This window comes from Podarcis pityusensis (assembly GCF_964106645.2).
Source record: "Podarcis pityusensis genome assembly, chromosome: 1".
NCBI classification, from domain to species: domain Eukaryota; kingdom Metazoa; phylum Chordata; class Lepidosauria; order Squamata; family Lacertidae; genus Podarcis; species Podarcis pityusensis.
In genome coordinates this window covers 14,391,419-14,414,282 of record NC_138028.1, presented here as the reverse complement: position 1 = coordinate 14,414,282, position 22,864 = coordinate 14,391,419, and the positions used below count along the sequence as shown (strand labels likewise).

Below are 22,864 nucleotides of genomic sequence, written 5' to 3'. Positions count from 1 at the left end.
CTCTCTCTCTCTCTCTCTCTCACACACACACACACACACACACACACACACATTTGTAAACCTATCTGTGCTTTGCTACCCAAAGCTTAAATACGTGACCTTTCACACACCCTTTCTCAAACACATGCATTTGGGGAGGGTCCCTAACTTGGCACAGAGAGAGAGAGAGAGAAGTCCTGAAATACAGGACAAAACTATCAGTACAGGACATAGCATTTTACATCGAAATATGGGGCAATCCTGTATTATTCAGGGACGGGTGGCAACCCTAAGTCCACACTGGCTCCATAAATCCAGGTCGGTTTTTTGTTTGCTTTCATATGGAAGATCCTTTGCAAAATGTTCTCACCTGCCAAGTAGTGTGGTCCCAAATTGGACCACCTTTTTCTGCTTGACTTGTGACTTTCCTCTTTTAAGTGAGCGTTGGATATAAACAGGGCACTCTGGTGTCCCCATTACCCTCTATTTTTATCAGACAGGTTGCCTTGTTATCATTTGCATAGATTGCATAACAGGCTTTTTCTTCTTCTTCTTGTGGGGCGGCAGCAGCCGGCTGGGGAGATGGGAAAAGAATGCAGAGCAGCCGAACAACAATTAGCGCCACCCCAGCCATTATTTTTCTCTCCCCCTTCCCCCACTCATTAAAACCTACTTCGTGCCAGGAAGCCTGCCTTATGAGGACATTACATCATGAGCGAGACCACATGATCCCTGGATTTCTGGCAGACCACGTCCTTTTTTAATTCCTTGAGCTGATTTGGCCGGGTGGCTTTTCAGAGCAAAGACCGAAGCCTTCTATTCCCAGCTGCAGAGGTGACATTGTGGCTGAACGGGAGATGCAATCTCTCCCCCGTAAAGGGAGGAAAGGTGCGTCTTAAAAGCTCTGGACTGGAGGCGGCTTCGGGTACTATCTAGGAACAGAGCCTCTCTTCAAACAGGACCGGCTGAAAGATGTTGGTTTCTGTCTACCCTTTGCAATGTTCCGTTTGACAGATCTGTTTGCCTTGGGGGGATTTTGTCGTCTCTTGTCGCCTCGCGTTGATGCATTCAGGAGATGCGAAGCCTCTTGGATGGAAAGCTAACAGTCTCCAGAGCACTCCATCTAAGGACTGGGGATTATTCTGTTTACACATACCATCCCCCTTAAATAAACACAACCCTGTTCCACTCGATCTGCATGTAATATCGCTGGCAGTGCGGTGTAGGCCCCAAAGCACATCTCAAGAAAAAATTGGTGGGCGAATTGGACTAAAACGTGTGAATATTGTTTCATCGAAGAATCCTCGGAACTCTTAATTTGCTGAGAAATCTCTTCTGGGGATTCCTAGCTCACTGTTTGCAGAGATACAACATTCCTCCAGGAAAAGGGCAAATAGAGACTGGCCTGTGAAACAGCATTTTAAAGGGGGGGGTGAATCTAGGGAAATCTGGAAAATTAGAAATCAGTTTGCTTAACATCTGGTGAAAAGTTCTATTAAAGAATTACTAAGCACATAAAAGAACAAGTCTTGTAGAAGCAGAACCAGCATGGCGAGGTTCTAGGACTTATTGACAAATTAAAAACGGACAAACCCTCAGCTCTAGATGGTGTCTTTCCAAACTCAAATGTGAAAATGCTGATTTTCAAACAAAAATATGCAACTTCTCCCTAAGATCAGCCTCCATATGTTGGGACTGGAAAGTGACCAATGCAATACCAATTTTTAAACAGGAATCTAGGAAATTGCAGGCCGCTTAGCTTAACTGGAAAACTGGTGGGAAACGTGATTAACAATAGAATAATCTTACATATAGAAGAACAAGTCTTTTTGAGACAGAATCAGCATGGCTTTCTGGAGAGCAACTCCTGTCTCACTAATTTTTCAGAGCTTCAACGAGTGTATGGTTATAAGTGATCAAGTTAACATTGTGTACTTGGACTTCCAAAAAGCTTTCGATAAAATCCCTCCCCAAAGACTCCAGAGGAACCTTAGCAGTGATGGGATAAGAGGAGATCTCCTTTTACGGTTCAGTAACTGGTTTAAAAAACGGGAAGCAGCGAGTAGGAATAATGGACAGTTTCCACAACTGAGGACTTCCACGACTTTTTAACTTGTTCATAAATAACCTGGAGTTAGGGGCGAGCAGTGAGGTAGCCAGGTTTATAGATGACACTAAATTGTCCAGGATGGAAAAAAACAAGACGGGATTGCAAGGAGCTCCAAAAGGATATCTCCAAACTGGATGAATGGGCATTATGCAAGTGCAAAATAATGTGCAAAACACCCTAACTGCACACATGCACTCATGAGGTCTAAACTAGTCATGACTGACCAGGGTCATAGCGGATAGCTCAGTGACGATATCAGCCCAGCGTGTGAGAGCTTTGAAAAAGGCTAATTCCATGCTAGGAAAGGGGTTGAAAGTAAAACTGCCAATATCATAATGCCATTATGCAATCGATGATGCAATTGTACTTGGAATACTGTCCGCAGATTTGGTCACCATGCATCGAAAAGGATGTTGTGGAGCTGGGGAAGGTTCAGGAAAGGGCAGGCAAAATTACCAAGGGCTGAAGCAACAGAAAGGCGACAGCATTTGGGGCTTTTTAGCTCGGGGGGAGGAGAAATGTGAGTATGAAAGAGGTATATAAAATTATTCATGGGATGGAGAAAGTCGATAGAGATAAGAAACATAGGGAGCTTATATCGAATGGTTTAACTATCAAGCCTTCTTTCCAGGGAACTCTGGGAATTGTAGTTCTGTGGGGGAGATAGAGGTCTCCTAAAAAACTCTCAGCACCTGTACCAGACTACAGTTCCCAGGATTCTTTGGGGGAAGCCATGACTGTTACAGTAGTGTCCTAATGATTTGAATCAGGGTTTCCCAAACTTGGGTCTCCAGCTGTTTTTGGACTACAACTCCTATCATCCCTAGCTAGCAAGACCAGTGGTCAGGGATGATGGGAATTGTAGTCCAAAAAACAGCCAGAGACCCAAGTTTGGGAGACCCTGCTTTAAATATATATGGTTGATGTGGCCTAATTCTACTTTACTAGAGAACCGTCATCATCGCTTTCCTTTTAAAAAAAATAATCCCCCTTTTTAGTCCAAAGCAGCAAACAGCTATTCCACACAATCTAAACCTGGCAGATTTCAGAACTGCCTGAGAAGTGTCCTGGCCAAACCGGGCATCCTAAAAATAATTTGGCAGAAAAATCTGAGCTTGTAAAGGAAGAGGCTGCAGCTAGCAAACTCATCAACGCTCCTTTGCTGACAGTTTCCAGAAGGGGTAGCTGTGTGAGCCTGTCACAACAAGAGCCTTGTGGCATCTTAAAGACTAACACATTTCATTCTGGCATAAACATTTGTGGACGAGGCTTGGTGCAGCAAATCCCAGTCCGCACAAGCTTATGCCATAATCAACATGCTTGTCTTTAAGGTGCAACAAAAATCTTTCGCTGTCCTTTTTCTGATGGCGCTTACTCGCAAGTGTATTGCTAAGGTATAGCACTCATAGCCATAGCTGTCAACTTTTCCCTTTTCTTGCGAGGAATCCTATTCGGAATAAGGGAATTTCCATTTAAAAAAGGGAAACGTTGACAGCTATGCTCATAGCACCAATATTTTTTTAAAAGCAAGCTAAGGGAAACCAAATTCTGAGGACGAAAATAGATTATTCTTTCAACCATTTCCTATAAATTTGCTTCAATCTTCATGGTCTTTTCTATATTGTATTTTAGCCTCTTTTTTCAGCAGGTTTTTTTTTTTTTAATTATTATTATTATTATTATTATTATTATTATTATTATTTTAGTAGTTTGGCTATTACAGTGGTACCTCAGGTTACAAACACCTTGGGTTACCAACACTTCGTCTTCTAAACTCTGCTAACCCAGAAGTAGTACCTCAAGTTAAGAACTTTACCTCAGGATGAGAACAGAAATTGCGCACCGGTGGCGGGAGGCCCCATTAGCTAAAGTGGTACCTCAGTTTAAGAATGGTTTCAGGTTAAGAATGGACCTCCGGAACGAATTAAGTTCGTAACCAGAGGTACCACTGTTATAGCAGGGGGTGTGGATATGGGTTTAGTGGAGGGCAAATTAAGGATAAGAGGAAAAAGCCATAGAGAAAAGGAGTATGAGATGGGGGAGCCACGTTGCTCCATCAACAACCTCCATCTACTACCTCTTGAAGATGTAGCAAGTTTCCTGGCTCCTATTGGAGGCTGGGAAGATGAAGATCGAGGGATGAAGATTCCAGAAAGATTTACTAGCTTAAATAACCTGCCAAGGCAATGCCGTGGCAGGACCAAAGTGTGGTTTGCAAAGACTGCTTCGGGACAAGCACCAAGAAGGATTGCATTGACTTATATGGGGAGCTAAGGAAGTCGAACCATATTTGTTTTCCCTTTCCCCCAAGAGAACTGTGTTATGTTCCTTTTGAACGGATTATAATGGAACAAGAAGGCCCGGTGCGTGTCTTTCCTTGAGTAACTGGTTGAGAAAAGATTGTGATTCTCATCAACAATTCCCAGTGGAATGTAAATGGAGGCCTGAAAAATGTGGGGTTGGGATTGCCTTGAAGTTAACCTTTGCCTATATTAATGGGGGCAAGTGGTTCTTCTAAAAATTAAAACTGAGGTCATTGGTAGTCCATTCAACTCATGCTGATTCTAGCGAGTTTGGGGTGTGAGGAGGGCAGGGGCAGGGTGCAATTAACCCTAGATTTTATTTCCATTCTGGAAAGCCATTGCTGTCATAGTCAAAGGGACAACCCTCGCTTTGAATGGGTTATTCAGATAGTAAATCAGAGCAGTTCCTCGGAGCAGGGCTTTTTTGGTGGCTGCCCCTGTCCCGTGGAATAACATTCCCCTCAAGCTATGACAGGCACCCAATATCTGCACTTTCTGGAAACAGCTGAAGACATTTTTTTTTCTGCAGGCTTTTAAAGAGGTCTTTACCATGACTGCCCACTTGTTAGGATTTCAGTCTTGTTTTAAATGTGTGTGTTTTTAACTGTTTTTTCATGTGTAAATTGCCTTCAGGCTAGTTTAGAAGGCAATTGATGAATCAAGTATAATAATAACACCCACAAATAAGGAGGAGTCCTTGTGTGTCCTTGTTTCTCAATTTGACCCTTTTACATGGTTTTGTATGTTTGGTGGTATTTTATGTATTGTGTTTTGCTCTTATTTTTATTGTTTATCGAGCCGTAATTCTTTATTGTAACTGATAAGTGCAAATTATTGTTTAATTATTATTTGCTTAGTGTTGGATTCTAATGGATTATTGAATATTGCTTTATTTGATATAAGTTGTTTATTCTAAAGTTATTGGGACTTTTTATAGTGGATCAGATTGTTACTATTAATGTTTTATTATTAGTCCTATATGTGTTGGAAGCTGCCCAGAGTGGCTGGGGCAACCCAGCCAGGTGGGTGGGGTATAAATAAAAACATCATTATTATTATTTGTTTGTTTGTTTGTTTGTTTGTTTGTTTGTTTGTTTGTTTGTTTGTTTATGCATGCATGCATGCATGCATGCTGCCTCCACCCTCCTCCCACAGCTGGAGAGGAGCTGAGCTGGCCACAAGACCATCTGCCAGAGGGAAAAAGCCATCTGTGTGCCAGCCCATTTAGATGCAGGCTGTGCTGCCCCTGTTCACCAGCTGGTCAACCCACCTGGTCATTTGCTCACCTGGTCACTAACTCACTTGCCCAGTTGACTGTTCACTTACCCTGGGGAGTCTTAAGGCTCCCCCACAACACACACACACACACACACACACACATGCAACATGTTGCTGCTTAGAACCTCTTGTTTATTAGAATCTGTGGTGGTTGTGCAATTGGCTTTGGGTTCTTGCAACAGCATATTGTTCAGTCGTAAGATACGGAAAGTGTGCTGACCTTTTTTTGGTCGACCTCTTTTCTTCGTGAGAGGGAAACTACTTTGTGAACTTGTAGATTTTTTTTTTATTATTAATTTAGGGTCCTTGCAACAATTCTTACTTGAGGATTATAATTTGGCAGTGGGTTCTTAACCTTGGCTGATCTTAATGTGAAAATGTGTTACTAATTTGTATGTTCAGAGGACGTTGTGTAAATAATTTGGGGGTTTTAGCAATAACTCTACGTAATCGTTCATGTTGATTCCAGGAAGTAGGAAAAATGCACTTGTTTTATCTCTCTGTTTTGAGAACGCTGTGTAGGATTTAATTTGGGTTTTTGCAGTATTTCATGACTGAGCACATGCTAGGAAATAGACACTTAATTAAAATATCATAATTGTGGGTATTGTGTATTTATTAAGGCTTAGCAAACAATTCATTGCAGGTATTTAAGGGGGAAATGCAATTCCTGGGTGATGATTATCATATCCTTACGCTGCAATCCTGCACCCACCTAACCTGGGAGTAAAGTCCTATCAAACTCTGTAGTGCTGACTTCTGAGTAGTTGTGAACTGTTAAGGGTCAATTGAATAGGAACTTGGTGCAATCCACAAAAGGATAAAATCTAAGTAAAGTTGATGTGTGATACCATTTTTAAAATTATGTTCTTATTAAGATTTTCTGTAAGCAACAAGAGTTCATTCAGTGTCTCTACTTTCAAATCATATTCATACAGGTCATTACAGTCAAATTGAGACATTTTTGTGGTCATCAGTGTGGGGTTGTGGAGGAAAGAGAAGAGGAAAAAGGGGTGAGAGAGACAGTAAATATGAGGAAAGCAGAATTTTCCCTAGAGAAGGATCTGAAATTCTGAACCCTTGAATTTCTTTTACTCTAGACCAGTGGTTCCCAACCTTTTTTTTGGTCATGCCCCACCTAAACATCTCTAAAATCCCAATGTGCTCCCCGCCGTGACATATAATTCTTATTATTCAAAAAGTGAACTCCTATTCACATAGAGGAGGCCTAAAAGGCCATTCACTGTTAATAACTCATTCTCGAATTGCCCCCCTAAAAATCAAATTGCCCCCCCTTTGGGACGTGTACCCCACATTGGGAACCAGGGCTATAGACTGTTTTGTTTGATGTTTTAATTTGTTGTGAACCTGTTTGAGATTTTTTCTTTAAAATATAAAGTGGTATGGAAATGAATAATAATAATCATAATAAATTTCACTGGGGAGAAAAAAGGCACCTAGACATTTGGTTGTAGCAACTGTAACCTAGGCTTAAGGTGCCATTTGACAGTTAGCTTATACAGTGGTACCTTGGGTTACAGATGCTTCAGGTTACGCGATTTCGGGTTGTGCACCGCGCCAAACCCGGAAGTACTGAAATGGGTTACTTCTAGGTTTCAGTGCTCGCACATGCGCAGAAGCACTAAATCGTGCTTTGTGCATGTGAAGAAGCGCCGAATTGCGACCCGTGTGTGCGCAGACGCGGTGCTGCGGGTTAAGAACGTTGTGGGTTGTGAACGTGCCTCCTGCACTGATCACATTCGCAACCCGAAGTTTCACTGTATATCTAAGTTTCAAACATTGGCTCCCAGATAAAAATGTAACCTGCCAAGATTTGGGTGTTTCACTCACTCAGGAGTTACAGTGAAATTTGTGGTGGGCAACAGATGCAGATTGTGTGTGTGTGTGTTGTAGGCTTTCTGTGGTTGCCTTCTGGTGACTTCCGATTGACCTCTAGTTTGGAGATAGTAAGAAGCAAGCATCCTGCACCTCCTGCCCATTTGACCTGGTTCCTCTCTTGTGGTCAACCTTTTGACCTCTTCCCTCAAGCGATTGTGGCGCAGACACCCCACTGCAGATGGGCAAAGAAGCATCTGCTTTGCTAGAGGATTTGACTTTTAGAAGAAGATGGGGCGGAAACTGCAAAAAAAAGGTCCTGCTTGTGGGTACCACAGTCTCGGAGGATTAATAAAAACTGAACTTCGGGTTGAAGACTCAGCTCTAAGCAAAAACCCATGGAAGGAAGTGGAAGACATCTAGCTAAAACCACGCTCAGTTGTGCAGATGTCCTTATTTCAATTTTACAGCCCGCTTCTGCAAATGCACAGAAGGTCTGTGTAGTAGTATGTAGACCAGGGATTGCCAACCTTTTGTGGGTCAGGGAAGAGACAATGGAGCGTACATCTGGGCATGAAGGCAAACTGCTGCATTTGCAGCAGCAAAGTGACCGGAGTTTAGGCTGATGGATTTCCACTTCATTGGATGAAGTGGTATCTCGTCCACGGAAGGTTATGCCACCATAAATCTATCGCGTCTTGTGGCACCTCTAAAGACTGGTCTTTTGTCTCCACAAGGCACAACGTCCTCTGCCAGCAACCCCTTTCTGTCCTTCTCCCACTTCGGTCTCTCCTCAAAAGCCACTTCTTCAACAATTATATTTTATGTACAGTGGTACCTCGGGTTAAGAACTTAATTCGTTTTGGAGGTCCGTTCTTAACCTGAAACTGTTCTTAGCCTGAGGTACCACTTTAGCTAATGGGGCCTCCCACTGCCGCTGCCCCGCCACCACGCGATTTCTGTTCTCATCCTGAACCAAAGTTCTTAACTCAAGATACTATTTCTGGGTTAGCGGAGTCTGTAACGTGAAGCGTCTGTAACCTGAAGCATCTATAACCCAAGGTAAAGGGACCCCTGACCATTAGGTCCAGTCGTGACCGACTCTGGGGTTGCGGCACTCATCTCGCTTTATTGGCTGAGGCAGCCGGCGTCCAGCTTCCGGGTCATGTGGCCAGCATGACTAAGCCACATCTGGCGAACCAGAGCAGCGCACGGAAACGCCGTTTACCTTCCTGCCGGAGCGGTACCTATTTATCTACTTGCACTTTGTTGTGCTTTCGAACTGCTAGGTGGGCAGGAGCAGGGACCGAGCAACAGGAGCTCACCCCGTTGCGGGGATTCGAACCGCCGACCTTCTGATCAGCAAGCCCTAGGCTCTGTGGTTTAACCCACAGTGCCACATGCGTCCCTAGGTACCAAGGTAACACTGTATTAAATTTACATCCTGCCCTTCTTACTGGAGAAGCTCAGGGCAACAAACACAAAAAAGTTGCAATGTCACAATTAAGAATATATATATTTTTAACAAAAACTACTTTAAACGTTTAAAAGCACCTAAAAGCAACCACATTCCTCTCACCGCTAAGAAGTTCGTGGTTGCCATGGCCAGTATCTTTGAGCCAACAAACGGCTGGGTGAGCAAGAATGCTTTTAAATGAGGGAGGCAGAGACGTCTCACCAGGGAGGACATTCCACAAGCAGGGATTATTTTTCCACCTACTGTAAAATCCCAGGCTTTTTAAATACCTTCACCCCACCCCAGCCTAATGTATAGTGACAGCCGTTTGTTTAGAATTGTTGTTTTTTTAATATTGAATGTTAAGTTGCTGTGACCTGACCTGAAACCTTCTGGCAAATGGGCAAGTAAGAAATCAAAATAATAATAGTGTAAGGCTTTTTATCACCTGTAATGGCGTGCAGGACATCTTTTAGAGCAGGAGCAATGATGTCATCCGGCAGAATGGCGGGGTAAAGGAGGTGATAAGGAGGCTTTCAAGTTTTACTATTGTTTGTGATAGGTTAGCTGCTAGGGAGGCAGAGAGAGAGAAAGAAAAAGAAAGAAAGTCAGGGTTTGTTGGTACTTTTTTCTTTGTTCTTGATTCACCCTAGCAGTTTAAAAGGTGACATTTCTTTGCAGGAGTGTTTGCATTTCTAATTAAACACCAAGTTTAAATTTCAGCTGACTGGAGGTATTTTGTAAAAGCTCAATGTGTGTGGGGGGGTTGTTTTGTTTTTTAAAAAACAAGCTGGGATTTATTCTGTAAACAGGGAGGAGGTATTCAGCTAAGTTTTTCTCGAAGTAGATCCATTGAAATGAATGGACATGGCTATGTTAGGTCCATGAATTCCAGTGGGTTTACTCTGAGTAAAACATAGCTGAATAACCCATATATCTTGTTAGCTGATCCTTAAAAAAAAGAGTATTATATTGTTAGTGGGAATAGATGGATATGGGCAGCTGGCTGGATTTTCTTTAGAGGTGTGGTTTTGGAACCCATCACGAAAAGCTCTTGCACTTTAAAGTTTACAATTTTGCTGCTGATTGCCTATTGATGTTTTGCATAGGGCTTAAAGCACCATTCCTTCTTAAACAGGTAGATAAGTAGTCATAATAGGAAAAGAAATGATAAGACATTCACTTTAAGCCTAGCCATGTAAGGCCTGTGGATCCACAGTCCTTATGTGGTCTAATGCTGGCATTCATATGAATGCAAAAAAAAAAAAAAAAAAAGTTAACAGAAACAATTATATCTCTCTAAACCATGTGGATTGTCTGCTCCTTGTAGCCCCAGAAATTATATTTGTGTGTTTCCTGTGCAAGTGTGCTTCCTTCTGCTGGGATTGTGGGCTGCTGTTTGAGTCTGATTAACTTCTGTTTTCAAACGCTGGATATCTGGGACACAAGGAAGGGCTGTAGCTCAGCAACAGAACATCTGCTTTGCTTGCAGAAGGTCCCGGGTTCAGTCCCCAACATCTCCAGCTAAGGCTGGGAGAGGCCTCAAATTTTGGAGAGCCGCTGCCAGAAGTTAAGGTGGGCACGTATTCAGCTAAATCAGGGTTTCAGCTAAACTTGGGTCTCCAGCTGTTTTTGGACTACAACTCCCATCATCCCTGACCACTGGTCCTGCTAGCTAGGGATGATGGGAGTTGTAGTCCAAAAACAGCTGGAGACCCAGGTTTGAGACAACCTGAGCTAGATGCATCTAGGTTGGGTTCTGTATAAAAGACTGCTGTGTTCTTCAGTGCACTGGCAAGCAGAAAAGGCAACTGTGAGATATCCCTGAGATATATCCCTAAGGCATAGTGAAGTAGCCAGCATTGTGTAAGTCTGGAAGAGGTTGTGCAATGCCTTCCTTCCTGCAAAGGGAGGCAAAAAAACAGGATTACCGGTTAGATTTGCATAAGTCTACTGTTTATAATGTTGGGCGGTGTCCAACTAGACAGTTCCACTAGTCCATCCAAGGACTTGTCATGCTGTGCAACCCCTAAATATGTTCTTCCCACAACAGAGATGAAGGCAGGGAAGTTCCATTGCACAGTTGAAAGTCCTTGTGCCGGTGGAACTGTTTAATTGGATGCCACCCTTTGGGGGGGGGGAGTGCGAGTCGAGGAGATGCCAGGGGAGATTAGCTGTGTGCCTTTGCCGCCTGCCTGTCCCGATCACAAACCTTAAAATCTTTTCTCCGTCCCGAGACAACTTGTACAGCAGCGGAGGAAAAGAGAGACCGTCACTGTTTACACAACTCTGACATTAACGAAGCGCATTGTGCGAAAGTCAGTATCTCTTTACTGAGGTGCTATAGCATCTGTGTGAAGGGTCTAGGAAGTGACATGCTAACAGCCCATGGACCAGGCACAAGGATAAGGCACAGACTGTTCCTGTTGCCTGTCTGCATGCACGCCGATGAAATACAGAATAGGTGCAGAAATACTCTCTGTGCTGAAAGTCCTGCCCTTTCTAAACCTTTTACAGAATTTTGCTGGCACTGAACTGCAGGAGGCAGATCCTCACCCCTGCACCCACCCACCTCTCTCTAAATCTCCAGTGTGTAGGAGTCAGCAGCCTTCCCCCACTTTGTATAAAACCAGGAAATTGAAAAACTGTGCCTGTCATAGAATTTACATCAGAGGGGCTGCCCCAGCGACTTCAGCAAAGCTGCTATGGAAATCGGTGATTCACAGAATCTGAGCTCGGGTAGCACTGCTAGGGAAACGGGGGTTTGGAGGAGATTAGCCAGACTGCCGCTTCTCATTCATTCATTCATTCATTCATCCTCTTTTCTCCCTCCCTCTTTTTCTGTAGGTGGACGCATCTGTTCCTTTTCCCCTTGCATCGAACAAGTGCAAAGGACCTGCCTGGCTTTGGAGGAGCACGGCTTTGCCGAATGTAACACTCTGGAGATCCTGCTGAGAGTGTACAACGTTCGGACAATCAGCTTGCCAGTCCCTGACCTTGGAAAAGGAATCGGGGGCAATGCCAGAGCGGAGTCTGACAAAGGCAGCCCATCCGATCAGGGTGCCTCTTCTGCTGGTCTCCAGCAGGGAAACGCACAGTTTAAAAGCGGTGTGCCACCAAGGGAGATGGTGGGTCACACTGGGTATTTGACCTTCGCTACCAAAAGCCTATTTTAGTTACTCGCGAAGCTAGCGGCCTCCTTGCTGCCTTCCCTCCTTCCCTCCCTCCCAATCAAGCATCCCAGGCTTTTTTTGCTCGTCGGGCAATTCCATATATAGTCAGACTGAGTAAGATTATGCTTTTGTTTAAATAGCACGCAGGAGCGCTAACCAGATCAGCCTTGCAGTACACTGTCCTTCTGGAACAGTGCTTGGCTGCCTGTCAGGTAGGAAGATGGATTAGCAGCTAATAGCTGTGGGATGGACTTTGCAAAGCAAAAGCCACTTACTGAGGTTGTTTGGGGCGGGGGGCGGGTGTCAACAAGGTTTCCTTTTTCTTTCTGGAACCCCTGCATTGATTCTTCTCTCAACGAGGGTGTGCAATGGGGAGAATTTTTGCTTTCGGTTTTGTATTTGCCATTGGGAATCTATTTAATATTTGGATTTTTTAAAAATAAAATAAAAATGGTTTTGCCGTAGCCCCAGAATTGGCTAGCAGCCCCTGCAAAGAGAGTCTAAAAAGGCAAGCGGATGTGTGGATCCATATATACATGCATACATAGGTGAACCACCCTGGAAAGAGCATCAAACCCAATTTATTGTGGTTGCATGACGTGAGTGGGTCTCCCTTATCACAAAGATTCAAAGCGCAGGGCTAGCTTTTGAGGGGAGAAAGTTAGGCTGCAAGTCTTCACCCTGACATCTAATGCTGAATGGAGCTGGTGGTTTCCTATAGGAAGTGTCATTTAATCACATCCCTGCTTGCATCCCGAAATAATTCTGTTCAGGGACGGCTCTTCTACCTCTTCTGTGTGAGCAGAATCCTCAGCACAATCGCACATTCACTTGGTCCTGAATAAATGGCTAGATTTGCATCCTGCTTCCTCCCTGCCAAACAACAAGCAGCAAAAAAAAAAAAACCCTCCCTTATTCAATCTGTCCTGTATTGTAAGATGGTACTTGTATTTACAGATGTCCATTGCTGTAAACAGAACGAACCCTTCCCTGGTGTTCTTAACCAGCGTATAAGCACGTCACAATCCTGTCTTCCTAGGGCCTGGGTGAAATGCGAGCCACGAGGCAAATCTTTTTATCCATTCCATGCGCCGGCTGATTAATAGATATGCCTGAAAGTGCGAATCCGGTTTTGCCCTTTTCTTGACCAAAAATAAACATGGCTGAGCTTTCAATGGGTTACAGCCCCGGTGCTAATCTGTCACAGTTTAACAAAAGTTCCGCCAACCGCGGCGAGCAAAGATAGAACAGCTGAGCAGATTAAAAACCAGGAAAGCAAATCATCTGAGCTCGAAGCTGTTACGTAAGTGTTCCAGGGCTGCAGCTTTCCGCCGCCTCCGCCTCCTCCTCTTCGGAAGGATGTTAAAAGTCTTCTGTTATGCAGTGCTCGAAAGTACTTTTGAGGGAAAGCAGGGTAGAAGGTGCTACTGCTGCTGCATCATTAATGGGGTAGCTACAACCGCCTGCCTGCAAGCAAAGAGAGAACAGCAGGCATATGTAAACATCAGATCAACTGGGGAAGAGGAGGGGGAGCTGCTTAAACCTACAAAAGGAGAGGAAACAGAACCAAGGGAATGCCTCTGTCCTTAAGATGCTTGCACTCAAATCAGCACCGTATGTCCTTGGTTCAATATGCTTCTAGTGCAAAGCCAGAAAAGTGGGAGGGGACTTTTTCCAGACTCCCATTTGAACAACCTTATAGGGGTCTCATGCAGATGATGGGCTTGGCCAGAGGCAAAGTGGGCGGAGCAATGAATGTAAATTCTACCTTTGTGCAATAGGTTAGATGGGAAGTTTTCCGAGGTTGACGAGCCGACGGCTAGGCGATATCTCGTTTTCAACATCGCAATATATCACCAGCTAAACATCCTGATACACTGATTTATCACAATGTCTGATATAAGGATAGAGCTATATAGGGGCACTGGCTGGATTCACGGTTTTTCCTGCATTGTGATTTTTGCATAGCACACACACACACCCTGCATCATGATTTGCAATATTTTTGCCAGATCAAAAATTATGAAACCAGTAACACAATAGGGGCTTCAAACCAGTTTTGGAATGATATTTTGATATATTGCCCAGCCCTAGGCGAGCCGTGTCTACCCCTCTACAGCACACACAGAAAACTCCTCCTTGACCATTGGACCCACTATTGGTCTTGTCTGCTCAAGCTGCTAGAGCCTGTTTTCACATGCAGGGGAAGTCCCTAACCCACCGAAGGGTTGAGAACCATTGGCTGCCCTCACCTGGTTTAGCTGGCCAGTTGAAACTGTTTGCCAGGGTGTAGCTGCTGTCACATGCTGACAGCTTCTAGGAGCCACAGGTGAGAGCTGCGAACAGGGACCAAAGATGGATGAACTACCCCAGAAGGAGCAGAACATGTCCCCCACCAGAGGTACCACCCCTCCCCTAACACCCCATATTCTGGATTCTAAGCCTCTGCTGCCTTGTGGGATCTCTTCAGGAGAAGAAAAGGCTCAGGAGTAAAAACCCTACACAGATCCAGAAGGGAGTCCCTAAGGTGGTTGGATGGTGCCTTGAACACCTTCTTCTGGCAACTACTGCAGCCAAGCTGGTGCCAAACGCCTTGCTCTGCTTTCCTTTGGTTAGCCAGGGGAAAGGGGGGGTGTCGCATCATCTGGGCAGCCCAGGACCTCCAGACACACTACCCAGGCTTGTGCCCTGGGGAAGTCCCTTGGGTGCTGCTAACACAATAGTTTGACTCCACCCCCAGAGGCACACTCCATTGTCTCTCAACACTCCATTGTCTCTCAGTACTCAGTGCCAACAAGAGTAGGCTAAATTCTACACGGAGTCGGACCCTGCTCTCAACCCTCCATCCGGGCAAGCAAGAGGGATTATGTGAGTACAAGGACTCCTTCCAGTCCTGGCAAAAACGCTCAAAGGAAGGTGCAGATCAGGGCTGGGGAGAAGATGTGGCCACTGGGGAATCCCAAGGGCTGAACAGAGACCCGAGGGCTGCATCAGGCTCCCAGGCAAACTGAAATGAAATGTTGCAATCAACAGTGCGGCTGCGATTTAATTTTGGCTTATTTCATGTGGCGTTGGCCCGTTCATTCAGAAGTAAGTGGTGCTCAGTGGTGCTTGTCCTGAGAAAATGTGCACAGCGTTTGCAGCCTCAGCCAGTCTCATGAAGCCCCCCCCCCCCCCCGGTTGCTCCAGCTTTCGCTGCATTGCAGCGAGTTGGAAAGTGCTGTAACAGAGGGCTGTATTTTCTTCCCCTTTTGCCGCAGGACAGAACATCAAACATGCAATGCTATAAAAATGCCAAGCACTTTTCTTCACTGGTATTAAAAAGGAAGAGGAAGCAGTAAAGGGACAGAGCAGGGATGGGTTTCCAAAAGTTGGAAACCCTAAAAGCACAGCACTTTTTGCAGCTGGGTGGGTTAAGTTGCCTGGGCATAGCTTGCAGCAGCCTTTGGCAACCTGGCGCCCCCAGAGGTTTTGGATTACAGCTGCCCCTGTTGGAAATTGTGGTCCAAAGTATCTGTGGGCACCGGGTTGGTGAAGACAGGCTTATAGTGTCAATGCCTCTTAGGTTGTCCCTTGCTCCTGGTTAAAATGTTGCAGTCAAACTAAGGATTCTGCCGTTATTCATTGCTGGTGCCCCATTCCTGGATTTCACAGGAGAGCGATGGAGGGTGCAGCCTGTTCCCTTTGGTAGCTGCCTTCTTCCTTGACTCGCTCGCCTAGGCAGGTGTGGGAGGGATGTCATTCCCTGCAGACAAGTCTCCGCGTGCCTGATTGAATTGCAAAGTGTCCTCCAGCATCCCTGGCAGAAAGGGAGAGCGCTGCTCCAAAGCCGCCGCTGGCAGTCTTGATGAAGACAATCTCTGCAGCTTGAGTCAAGCAAGACAAGCAAACAGAGAGATGGGAGATAGAGAGGGCTGCATGCATAAATTTTAAGAAGCGCCCTGTGGATCAGACCAAAGGCTTCGCTAGTCCAGCACCCTCTTCCCAGAGATGCCTGTGGGAAGCCCACAAACAGAGTCTGAAGTACAACACTCCATGTGTGAATCTCCATGTTAGGAGATTCAGGACCAATAAAAATCATTACTTTTTCAGCCAGTGCATAGCTAAAAGATATGAAACTCGCTCCCATAGGTGGCAGTAATGGAACCGAGTTGGATGGTTTTAAAAGGGGATTGGACAACTGCATGGGGGAGAGGGCTATCGATGAATAACCATAGTTTAGAGGTACCTAAGGAAGTCAGACTATCCTCCACCAGGGCCAGGGCCTTCTCAGTGATGGCTCCAACCTGGTGGAATGCTCTGTCCCATGAGACTAGGGCCCTTCAAGATTTAACCTTCTTCCGTCGGGCCTGTAAGACAGAGCTATTCTGCCTGGCCTTCAATTTGAATTCAGCCTGATCTTTTATTTCCCTTCTCTTCCCTCCCCTTCCCTTTTTATGAAGATTGCCTGCTCTGAGACCCCACAGCTAATTCTCCCCTGGCCTCCTTGCTGGCCCAAGTAGGACTAATTCAGCCAGCTAGCCCTGGGGATTATCTAATGCTTATTAGATGGATTTCCCCTAAATTGATTTCTGAACTTTGAATTTTATTGTTATTCATGTTTTTATACTGTGTTTTATGCTGCTTTTACAATTAAGCGTTTTAAATTTGTTGTTAGCCGCCCTGAGCCCGGTTTTTGAACCGGGAAGGGCGGGGTATAAATAAATAAAAAATATTATTATTATTTATTATCGATGGCTACTAGCCACAATGACTGTGCTCTGCCTCCACAGTTGGAGGCAGCGATGATTCTGGGTACCACTTGCTGGAAACCGCACGAGTGGGGCATCCTCTTGCCCTCAAGTCCTGTTTGCAGGTGTCCCACAGGTATCAGTTTTGACCACTGTGAGAACAGGAGGCTGGACTAGATGGGCCATTGGCCTGATCCAGCAGGCTCCTGCGCTCTTAAGATACATGCTTGTTGGAATGAATTCACGACAGATGAGTGGCAGGTGTCATATGAGAGGCGTCTCTTTTGGGGCAAGCCCCGAGAACTCTCTTTTATTGAATATTACAAACATTGCCACAGGTGTGCTTGTGGCTGATTGGTTGATACAAACACAAAGCAACTTGTTGCTGATTGGTTAACATAAGTACAAGGCGGGAATTACATATAAACATTAATCACCGATAGATTAAAGGCTGGGAAACGGAGCTGGAACTAGACAGGCATGAAACCTCCTAATTAAATTATAACTAAAGATTGATATAGCATGACTAAAACAATTACTAATGATTGATCATAACATGAAAGAATATAATAATCGAGTTCCGTAGATGTGGTCAGCTATGCATTAAGAACAGGTCATATTGTTTGTTCATGAACTTAAGATGAACTGAGCAATGAAGGAATGTCTTGGTATTTGGAACAGGTTTGTACAGTGTGTGCAGAAACAGAGAAAAGATTATAAGCAAGACTTCCCAGAATGCAAGAGAAAAGAAGCAATACTTCTCCCATAATGCCACAGTTATGTGCAGAAAGAGAACTTCCCTTTACATGCTTTTCATCCGTTCAAGCCCAGCACATGTTTTCTACACCAAGGCATTCTGGGGTGTCCTTTAGATCTTCAGAGCTGGCAGATATGCCCGGCTCTTCTGACGTGATTTGGGGACATGGAGCAGCACGCCCACCTCTGCAGCTGCTCCAACAGCCTGGCTTCGAAGATGTCAATGTGTGGGAAGCACTGACCTCACTCTCGTCGTTTCTGTAGTTCTTTTGCATGCACAAAGGTCTTGCACTTCTTACCTTTTAAGAACTGGCTTGCAGGATCTCTGACCAAGGGACCATCAGGTTCTACATTTGGGTTCCAGGTTCCAGCCTGGTGCTCCTTATCTCCATAGAGAGCCCTCTTCACTCTGCAAAATAAAGTTCAGGAAAAGCTATCCTATGGTCTATTAATGAGGCTGGTTAATAATGTAAGAATCTGCACACACTGACATAACATTGCTTTTGAGGAAGGGCCCACAGAGCTCTGTCTCTTGACTGCTGGAAAAGCCACACGGAGATTTCAGCACATGCTACTTACATACTTTCAAGGCTATCTTTACAGTCTTAAGGACCAGAAACTTGTGTTTCTAAAACGGGGGGAGAGAGAGAACACTTAACGGCACTACAGAAGCCTCATGTATTGTATTTCTAGAACACAGATATGAAAAGATTTTTAAACTTTTCAAAGAGTAAGTCTATGGACTATGGCCCATATACAATTGCAGGCGGTGTCTATCACATCAGTATATTCTAAAATATCTCAACAATGGTGCACAGAAAAATGTATTCTGAAATACCTAGCTGTGCCGACTCAAATTCCCACTGCACCACACTGTGTGTCTTCATTTCCGTGTTGTGAAGCACATAGGATTGCTTGGTTGTTATTGTACAGTCTATTGGTCAGGGGCCATAGGACTTACTTTTTGTAACGTTGCTGAAACATTTTCATACCTGTTACAGAAATGCATGCAGTTTATTTGGTACCTTGACTCTGTCTATCCTTTTGCATCTATTCATTGGTCATGGACTATATTATTTAGGTTTGATTTCATTGTCTAAACCGCAAGGTTCCCATCTTAGTGGAGGACCACCACTCGTTGGTAGAAAACATGCTTTGCTTGCAGAAAGTCTCAGGTTCCGTGCTTGTCATCTCCAGTTAAAAGAAATTGAGGTAGCAAGTGATGGGAAAAGGCCTTTGCCTGCCTGAGATTTTGTTGTTTTTTTAAAATGATATTTATTGGAAATTTTTTTTTAGAGTTACAAAAGAAAACAAAGTAGAAAAAGAACAAAGAAAGAACAAAGAAAAACACAAACCACATCCAACAATACAAATTCAAAAAAAAAATACACCGCAAACATTTAAAAACAAATCCATTATTCTCAAATCCTCAACTGTCATTACCTTCTTTCTTTGACCTCCTCCTCCTCCCTTTTTTTGTATCCTAGTTGTTAATTGTTGCAGCAAATCCTTTCCATATTTCATAAAATTCTGTCATTACATTACCTTAAACTATTTTAATCTTATCTTACTATAAAAAACCTTGAAACTTAAAACTTAAATCTTATTTTTACCAACTTCTCATAACCATAATATTCTTACATAATTCTTTAAGCATCTTTACTAAAGCCAAGTAATTTCATTCCAACATTTTTCTAACATTCATCAATTTTATAAAACAATCCTAGTAGTAGAAAAAGAAATAGAAACAATCCAATCTTCATCCAGCGTCCCTTCCTCCTGGTCCCGGGTTTTGTCAGTCCTTATTATCCCATCGATCTAGCGCATTAACCTGGTAACCTTATATCCGAGGCCCTTAAGTCTCTTCCATGTCCCTTCCGCAGTTCTTCTTCATATTTGTAACTGTATTTTCCCTTGTCTCCTGCTCGTTTCACTTGTGGGAACTCCAGCTTAACAATATTTTTGACCCTTCTCGACAGATCAGCCCCTTTTCCATAATCCACACTAAATTCCATGTGGTATTTAAGAACATGTTTCAAAATCCCTCCAAAATTAGGAGCCCCCACAATCCCAGACATCTCACGGCCCATTGCCAGACTTGAAAAGTCCAAACATCCCTGCATAGGGGGGTCTATCCAGCCCCCCATTTCCAAACCAAACCAAACTTTTTCTTTCCAAATCTGGCTTTTTCCAAGTTCATTTGTCAAATCCAAAAGCTCATGTTCCTGTTGGGCCTGTTCTGTCAGGGCACACTCCTGATTTAATTCCTGGGTGGGCTCCACATATTTTCCCACTGCCTGTTCAAAATTTCCCACTGCCTGTTCAAAATTTCTAATCGAATCAGCCATTAAATTCGTCTTCTCATGTAGCTGTTCCAGTAGGGCATTTGTTTTATAGAAAGCACACAACAGAGCTTCTGAATACATTGTCCTGCAAGGTCAGATGTCTGTTCCCACAATTGTAATCTGTAACAGCTGCCAGCTCCCCGAAGTTGGTTACAGTTTCACAGTCTCCCTCTAGGGGGAAAACTTCTATTTGTTCTTTCTTTTAAAGACAAGTCTAGCAACAAAAGTTTCCTTTTTCAGATATTTTGTCAATATTTGTTCCTTTAAGAAGCGAAGGGGAACAATGGAGTCAAAGTTTCTCTTCTTATAGCTATCTGTCAAAAACATTGTCTCTGGTCAATGAGCTTCAAAAAAACGTCAGTCCTAACACCCCGCTCCAGGATCAGGACGGTGGAAAGTTATTTTACTTTACCCTCACTTCTGCAGGTTTAAACAGTCCAAAAAAATCCCCCCTCTTCTCCTGCTTCTGAAGGGGGTTCAACAATTTTAAATGATGAAAGTTAATCTTTTACAGGCGATTTTCTGAGCTCTAGTTTGCCATGTCTTTGCTTTAGTCTATCTACAAAGAAACGGAAGGCTGACTTCCTGTTTAGACCTTCCCGTTTCAGCGCCAAATTAAGGTAAACTTTTAAGTCCAATTTTCCTTTCTGCTCACAAGTCCATATTTAGAGTCCAATTGTTCGAGTTTAGGTACTCACGGGTGATTATTTTAGAAGCCAGATTGTCCCAGGAAAAAGGCAGCGCTCTCCGGCAACGGCTGTGCGGCTTCGCTCCACGGAAGAAGCAGTTGACTCTCAGCACCGCGCCACTTTCCCCTCTTCGCTCCGGAGCCCGTTAATGGGTTCTTTTGCGGGTTGGGGGGGCGCTAAGGGTGCCCGCCGAGTCCCATGGTCACAGGCTTCATCCGCCTGTGATTTTTGAATGGGTCCCCACTTCGCCGTAGCGGAAAAGACCCGATTCCCGTGGAGCTGGTCCCTCCAGTTCAGAGGGAATCCGCCATTGCCGATGGCGCCACCCCGGAAGTCCCCTGTCTGCCTGAGATTTTGAAGATCTGTTGCCTTTCGGAATATACAATAACAGACTTGATGGACAGATAGCCTGACAGGGTAAGGCAGCTTCCTGCAATTATAGCTAAAAGCCATGACTAGCATTGTCCTTTATTCATTTATCTTCCTATTTTTTAAAAAAGCCATCAGCTAGCAACCGGCACCGTAGAGAGCCATGTCTAAGCTTCTGCTGTGGCATCAGTTTCAGATGATGTGAGTCCTGATGCATCTGACCACATGCTCGGTAAGTCTGCCCTGGGCCCAGTTGCTGGCATTTATCTGTCTTGGGAGACAGTGCTCCTTTGGGGGTGAAGTCAAACTGTGGGATGGTTGCAGGGCTTGCCATGACCGCAGAGACCGATATGGGAGAGACATGTTTTGTTGCAGCTGGGGCAGATGAAGGCATCCGGTTGAGCTGCTGCAGATGCACCAGGATGTTTCCTCTCTCTGTGCTCCTCCCAGAAGTCATTCCCACTCGGGTCACATGGCCTGACTGTCTCCAGGCACTGCGGTTGTCTGCAAGGGATTCCCACATGACAGGGTTGATGTTGCCAGACTTCATGTCATGTTTGGAGACATCTCTAGGGCAGAGATGGTCTGCCAGTGGGCCTGGTGCCAGCTCCCCATAGGACATGTCCTCGGGGAGCCTGCCATCTTCCTTTCTGTGGACATAACCAAGCCAGTGTAGATGTTTCTGAGATAGGAGTGCAAACATGCTGGGAACATACTGAATCAAGCCATTGGTCCATCATCCACAATATTGTCTACACTGACTGGCAGTAGCTCTCCAGAGTTTTAGGCAGGGGAGGAGTAGCTGGGGGTTGAACAAGAGACATTATGCATCCAAAGCACGCACTGAGCTACAACACTTCTGCAGCTTTCGATGCCACTGGCCATGGCAATCTGGAGCAATTCTGTGATAGGAGTATTGGAAACACTATGATAATTCTGATCATATCTACATTGGGTGAGTGTTCATCAGCCCCTTGATGTCTACACTATGGTGAACTATAGGGTACCATTTTATCTCCAGTACTTTTTATCTTCTTATCTGGGGGTGGGATGCCATCAACATGACACCAATGTTTATTGATACATAAATTGTTCAGACTCTGGTGGGAGTCCCACCCATGGGAAAATATGGCACGATCTAAAGTGATCAAATGAAACTTTTATTACAGGGGTGGCCAACTCCCAAGACACTACGATCTACTCACAGAGTTAAAAACTGGCAGTGATCTATCCCCTTTTTGGGGGAGTTGGGTCAAAGTTGCTGAGTTTTTTCAGGGTGGAGGTAAAATTTTGAGCTTTTTTTAGGGGAGCCACAGTTGTTCAGCTTCTTTGGAGGGAGCCAATGATCTACCAGTGATCTACCGTGGACATCCAGTGATCACGATCTACCTGTTGGACATGCCTGTATTGCACAGCATGACAAAAAACTGTAATTTTATTAGGACAGGGTATTTGTTGTTTACTGTTGCAACAATTATGTTCTCAAAACATATCATCTGTACCATCAAAAATAAATAAAAACATTATGCTGGTGACACTCGGCTCTTCCTCTCTGTTGCATCTGAATCAGAATCAATTTGGGACTTCACATGCCCAAACTGGAGAGGCAGGTGAGTGGAAAGACATGCCTTCCAAGCACAGATTCCCTCCCCATTTTCATTTTAAAGCAATGCTTCCACTTATAAATTTATTCCATATATATATTGATTGTTTTCCAGGCCTGCCATGGCCTACCTAGGACGAAAAGAGTAGTCTTTTAATTTTGCAAGCTGATGAACAGCAAGAGCTGACAACCTGTGATTAATCACCTCTAGGACCTGGATGTGAAGCAATTTGTTGT

At 44.4% G+C, this 22,864-nt stretch overlaps 1 protein-coding gene and 1 long non-coding RNA gene across 2 annotated transcripts in view; both read left to right on the top strand.

Moving 5' to 3' along the window:
* The window catches only part of TRMT61A (tRNA methyltransferase 61A), a 54,084-nt gene extending 41,089 nt beyond the window's left edge, over positions 1-12,995 (top strand). The window contains exon 4 of the mRNA XM_080992320.1: positions 11,810-12,995. Coding sequence (XP_080848446.1) covers positions 11,810-12,138 — 329 coding nt within the window. The 3' untranslated portion in view covers positions 12,139-12,995. The remainder of the gene's footprint in view (positions 1-11,809) is intronic.
* A 9,135-nt stretch (positions 12,996-22,130) lies between these two features.
* Positions 22,131-22,559, top strand: LOC308470651. The gene is made up of 2 exons (XR_013982505.1): positions 22,131-22,232; positions 22,272-22,559. It is a non-coding gene; the product is annotated as an uncharacterized lncRNA (long non-coding RNA).
* Positions 22,560-22,864: the final 305 nt, after the last annotated feature.